Source organism: Lampris incognitus, chromosome 18 (genome assembly GCF_029633865.1).
Source record: "Lampris incognitus isolate fLamInc1 chromosome 18, fLamInc1.hap2, whole genome shotgun sequence".
Lineage (NCBI taxonomy): Eukaryota > Metazoa > Chordata > Actinopteri > Lampriformes > Lampridae > Lampris > Lampris incognitus.
In genome coordinates, this window is record NC_079228.1 from 20339247 (window position 1) to 20345608 (window position 6362).

At 48.8% G+C, this 6362-nt stretch overlaps 1 protein-coding gene across 1 annotated transcript in view; it reads left to right on the top strand.

Moving 5' to 3' along the window:
* Positions 1-3123: 3123 nt before the first annotated feature.
* rftn1a (raftlin, lipid raft linker 1a) overlaps positions 3124-6362 on the top strand; it is a 20214-nt gene continuing 16975 nt past the window's right edge. Inside the window, 1 exon segment of the mRNA XM_056298958.1 lies at positions 3124-3271. Coding sequence (XP_056154933.1) covers positions 3124-3271 — 148 coding nt within the window.

The window sequence follows — 6362 nt, forward strand, 5'->3', positions numbered from 1 at the left end:
TCATGGGGTGGTGGGTGAAACAGCGGTGGTGTAGGACTGCAAGCTAATTAAGAGCAAGGCTAGAGCAAATCAAATTTCTTTTGCGACCAATAACTAACTGCCACCAGCAAAACGGTAATTGAATGTTGAAAGTTGTTAAATAACACTTCTCTTTTTTCCTCGGCAGAGTCTGCTGCATTATGCATGAATAGAGATGGAGGCAGACGATGGAGTCTTCACTTTATATCAGGGTTTCAGAAGTCGGGGGGAAAACAGCATACATAGAAAATCTCATAAAAATATAAGTAAGAAGATTAAGGGCAACTTCTTTTTGATGCGCTTACAAGGCAAATGATCAAATTGCTGCGCACCGGTTCAAGTGCTGCAGGATGGTGATGGCGGTGTTGCTTAGAAGGAAACGTCTAAATGACAAAGCTTTACTGTCTTTACCCATATGATCACAAAATAGCTGCATTTCTGTTATCTTTATTATCATCATCCCCACCATGCACATCCCCGTCATCCACATCACCACTTTCACAATCGCCACCAACTTCCTACGCCCCAGCCCCCCCTTTCCCTTTCTACCTGCGAGTTGGCTTGAAGTCCTGCATTCACCTTGACAGTTGGCCTCCATCACAGTGCAGACAGAGCCTATTAACATACAGACCCACAGGGAGAATGAGGGGGAGTTGGTCTGCACGATCCAGCCGAGTCATAACCGGAGTGTTGGCAGCTCTTACTGGCTAGCTGTGTGGCTGGCTGGCTGGGCGACTGGCTGGAGACATAGTAATAGTTCAGGAAAATAACAGCCTCGGCAGGGGAGCACTTCTGCTGTGAAAGCTCACAGAGCCACCAGACAGAGGGACTGGGCAGAGGGAGGGAGCGGGGAGGAGAGGGATGGAGGATGGAGGCGGTGGGGGAGGGGGAGGGGGGTGAAACAGACAGAGGCAGATGGAGTGTGTTTGAGTTATCGATACGAGACCAAAGTTGCAAAGAAGAGCGCGGGTAAAAAGAAGCAAGGGCCGGGTGAGGTAGAGGAGATAACGGGAGGTAGTTGGAGCGAGGTGAGTGGAGGAGATGGAAAGGTGTTCGTTCCCTCAGCTATACCCCGTCTGGTGGGTCGCCTGACACCTGCTGGCTAAAGAAAGGTCACTCCTTCCGTATATATCCCAGCTAAAGAAAGGTCACTCCTTCCATATATATATATCTCTCCTTTCTCTCCCTTTTTTCACTCTCTCTCTCACTCTGTGCTCCAACTCCTCTTTTCCCATTTTTCTCCCATCACATGTCCTCATAGAGTGGATAGAGAAGAATGGATCTTAATTGTACTTTATTCACTTGATATTGCAGAGTGGCGTTTCCAGAGACCGATGGAAACCTATGGTGTAAAGTTTGTAACCTTTCGAGGCTGTAGGTCTCAATACATGCATGGCAGGTGGACACACACACACACGCACACGCACAAACATGCACACACACTTAAACATGCTTAATGTAGTCTGTGTGGATCATTAGCTGAGTTAACGTCCATGCACTTGGACAATTGGGAGTTATTGTGTCATTTTCCATGCTGCCTAAACAGATACAGGGACAGATATAGACCGGCCATTAGAACAGATGCGTGTGCACACGCTCACGCACACACACACACACACACACACACACACACACACACACACACACACGCACACACACGTATACACTTCCTCTCCGTGTGTTTCCAACAAGCCGTGGCTGAAGGCTATATATTAAGCGTAACCGTGGAGATGGTCCGAGTGTAGTGATGCTGTCACATCAGATTAGCTTGATGATCGTTGGCCACACCTCACTAGAAAAGAGACACTCATCCTCATCCTCTTCTTCCCCTTCCACTTTGTCCATTCGATCCATCTATTCCTCCATTCTACCTCCTTCAAGGGTCATTTTGAGCATGACCTTTCTGGATAGCTCTCGAAATCCATTTCCTCTTTTGACCCCCCCCCCCTCACACACACACACAAGTCAGGTCTCTGCTTTTGTTTAATTGCCTGTTGTGTTTCGAAGGTAGGACGAATCGGGAAGAGGAGGAACTGGAATATCAAGCTTTCTACCAATTCCTCTCATTTTATGACAACACAGTTGGTTGTCTCTGCATCACTCCTCTCCTGTCATCAACTTCCCACCTCCCTCTTCAGCCTCCTGTCGTTCCTCCTCTCATCTCTGCTCTTATATCTCATGTCTCGCACTCCTTCTCATGTACTCTTTCCCTTTCGCCCCTCTTTTCTGTCCTCCTCCTGATTCATCTTTGCCTTTTGCTCGCTCAGCCCCGCCTCTCTCCTTTCCGTCTCATCTCCTCTCTTCCCTTTTCTTCTCTAGTCCTCTCCTCTTTTCTCCTCTCTCCACCTCCTTCCTTGTCCTCTCCTCCCTTACTGTCTCATCTTCGGATGTTCTGCTTGACAGGGCAGGAAATCAGCCTCATTTCTGCTTTAATTCATTCTGATCAAACATGTCGCTCCCAATCAACCCTATTTGATTAGGAGACGCCTGTATCGCAGCCCACCAGGCAGGTCACGGCAAGCGCATCCATACTCCTGTATCATTATTATTTGTGTGTGTGTGTGTGTGTGTGCACATGCACGTGTGATCATTTTTGGTATGCAATATGTTCAAGCTATCTGCGTATCTGTGCATGACAGTGTGAGTGCGTGTGGTGTGTAATGAGAGAGGGAGTGAAAAAGAGAGAGAGGGAGAAAGAAGAGAGAGAGAGAGAGAGAGAGAGAGATTCAATATTCCCCATTGCTCTGGCTCACACATCAACGGTAAGGGGTAGGTTTGTGTGTGCCTATCGCACAACCCATGGAAAGTGCTAATGCATTCTGTATATTTAGAAACTCTATCAATCCCATGTCTCACACTCAAATCTTTGTAAGCTTCCTCCCCCCCCTTTCTCCTCTCACTTCTAATCTTTTCCATTGATTTCTCCTCTGCGCCTCCTCCTTTCACATCTGTTTTAACTTTGTCTTTTGTCTTCATTTTTTTGCCTTAACCACATCCCTTCGGTCTGTCTGTCTCTCTCTCTCTGTCTGTCTGTCTCTCTCTGTCTCTCTCTCTTGCTGTCTCTCTCTCTCCCTATGTCTCCCTCTCTCTCTCACACACAGGGACATGGGGTGCAGGCTCCCCAAGCTGCGGAAGGCAGAGGAGAGGCGAAGCCCGGGGAAGATCTACTCCACCCTCCGCCGGCCTCAGGTGGAGACCAAGGTGGGCGTGGCCTACACCTACCACTTCCTGGATTTCCTGCTGGGAAAGGAAGGTACAGATGGCAGGTTTCATCTTTGTGTCAAAAAAAAAAGAAAAAAGAAATCTCCCTGAAGGAGTGTGTGGGAGTTTTAGATGCCCTCCCATATGTGATAACAACACAACATCTTGTCTGTTCCCACTCTCTTCTCTCTCCATCCTGTCTGTCGCTCACAGAGAAACAATGGTACCTTCTGCCCTCGACCCCTTGTTGTAGGGATTCTACTGCAAGGGTTTGGCCCTTCCCTGCAGTCTTTACTAGGGATGCCACTTTTTCACTGCTGATACTGACTCTAAGTATGAATCTTCAGGTATCGGATAATACCGGTTATCAATCCAATCCATTAGATTTGTTGAACAGTGCAGACTTAGACCACTAGTTTGGGGTCAATGGGCAAAATAATTGTGAAAGTTTTTTTTCAATAAAAACACAAGCTCCCATGTGCCAAAAATGCAGTAAATCAAGCCATTTTTGCTTTTGTTCATGACATGTTACTCATGGCTTTTGGTATCAAGTTTTTAGTCTTAGATAAAATTTCCAATACTCGGGGCGTCCGGGTAGCGTAGTGGTCTATTCTATTGCCTACCAATACGAGGATCGCCAGTCGAATACGCATGTTACCTCTGGCTTGGTCGACCGTCCCTACAAACATAACTGGCTGTGTCTGCGGGTGGGAAGCTGGATGTGGGTATGTGTCCTGTTTGCTGCACTAGCGCCTCCTCTGGTCAGTTGGGGCACCTGCTTGGAGCGGGGGGGGAATAGCGTGATCCCCCCACACGCTATGTCCCCCTGGCGAAACTCCTCACTGTCAGGTGAAAAGAAGTGGCTGGCCACATGTATCAGAGGAGGCATGTGGTAGTCTGCAGCCCTCCCCGGATCGGCAGAAGATGTGCAGCAGCTACCAGGATGGCTTAGAAGAGTGGGGAAATTGGCCGGGGACAATTGGGGAGAAAAGGGGGAGGGGGTGGAAATAAAAAAAATCCAATACTATACTCCATTTCAGCCCAGTATTTGATACAAGTATGAGTGCATATTTGCCCCCTCACTATTGGTTTCCCATAGTATTTGTGATCCCGGAATAAAAACGGTCCTATTCTTCTTTCAGAAATAGCCTCTCATAAATGAGCATCAGCTCTCATCGGGAATGTACAAATGGGCTGAGATTCATCATGTATTGGTGTGTTAAATCCAGTGTTCCTTGCATATTCTTCTCTGTGAATGGCTGATTAAGGCTGCCTGGTACAGAAGAGCTGGGTGCAGCCTTTCGCCTATCCCACGCTGAATCCACACTTGATCAATCAGTCCACCATTCAAACAGCCTGAAAAGACTCTAATAAGTCCTGCTTCCGGTCTGGAAGTAGAGACAAGATGTAAAAGGAGACATGTCTCCGGATTTGGTTACAATCCATTGTAGGGTCCCTCTGTCTAGTACATTGGTCTTTTAAACAATGCCTTGCCTGTCTGTCATTCTTTAGTGTGGATCCCGTGTGTGTGAGTGTGTGTGTGTGTGTGTGTGTGTGTATACCGTGGTAAAGTTGTCACAGATGCTGTTCAACTTTAACCAGTTGAATTAATGGTTGGGTCAGCAAATCTGAGGAACCGTGCTTATTTTTACCCTAAGTGTCTCGAGGGGGGGAAGTAGATTAGGAGCTGAAGTTGTGCCAGCGTGCAGCCCCTGTTGCCGCGAGTTCAAAGACTTTTCTGATACTCGGATTCAGCTTTATTGTACATGCCGGCCATGCCCCCCCCCCCCAGCTTCCCACTGACTCTTTCTCAGCAACAGCATACCAAAGTGGAATATTTTCCAAGTGTTCTGAGATTTTGTTATCTGGTGTGTGTGTATGTGGACGTGCGTGCATGCACGCGCGTGGATATGAGCTCACAACATCTTGCGAGTGTTTGATGAGAATCCTCATGAGGCTTCTGGATTCTAAAAATACTAATTCTGCCATTGTGGTGGTGGTGGTGGAGTGTGGATAGTGAGACCGGAGAAGGAGGGTGGGGCCGAATGAGGGACGAGAAAGATGGGGAGAGGGAGCGAGACAAAGAGACGAAAATAAAAGCGGATTTGAAGATCTGCTTCTTTACTTGCGAGTTCAGCGCTTGCATGGGGCTGTGCCGTTGACCTCCCATGCCCCCCCTACTCTGTAGCAGGTGTGTGCAGCCCTGTCAGATGAGTTTCTGATAACGCCGTAACAGACAGCAGGCTCGACAGCCCGGCCAAATGGCAACTATCCGGTTGCCAGTCTGCCTCAGTTTCAGCCAACTCTGTTATGTTTGGCACGGATTAGGCCTATAGAGTTGGCTGGAACGAAGAACGAGTGATAGGGCAACCTCAAATGGCTGTGATGGGGGGGGGCGTCCGGGTGGCATGGTGGTCTATTCTATTTTCTACTAACACGGGGATCGCTGGTTTCGAATCCCCGTGTTACCTCCATCTTGGTCGGGCGTCCCTACAGACCCGATCAGCCGTGTCTGCAGGTGGGAAGCCGGATGTGGGTATGTGTCCTGGTCGCTGCACTAGCGCCTCCTCTTTTGGGGGGGGGGGGATAGCGCAATCCTCCCACGCACTACATGCCCCCGGCGGGACTCCTCACTGCGGCTGGCGACTCCATATGTATCGGAGGAGGCATGTGGTAGTGTGCAGCCCTCCCTAGATCAGCAGAATGGGGTAATTGGCCAAGTACAACTGGGGAGAAAAAGAGGGGGGGGAAAGCCACAAAAAAGAACAAATGGCTGTGATGACCAAAGTAGACAATAGGCAAGGGGATTGCTCTCCTCCCCTCACTGCCAAAGGCACGAGACGGACCCGAATGTGAGTATCCTCATACATAAAGACCACGTGCACGCACACACAAACGGGCACACACCACGCACGCTAACTCGCGGTTTGTCTCACGCAACCAGCCGCTAATGTACACGCGCCCTTGCAAAGCACATATACACACACACATGCACACGCACACACGCTGACGTGCACTAACACATCTTAGTTCTCCGTCAGCGGGGTGAGTGTTATCTTTAGACAGACAGGCAGGTCATTTATATGGTAAACTCGCTGACGCCACCTGAGCTCCTTAAGACAGGCATACGCTATTTTAGGGTA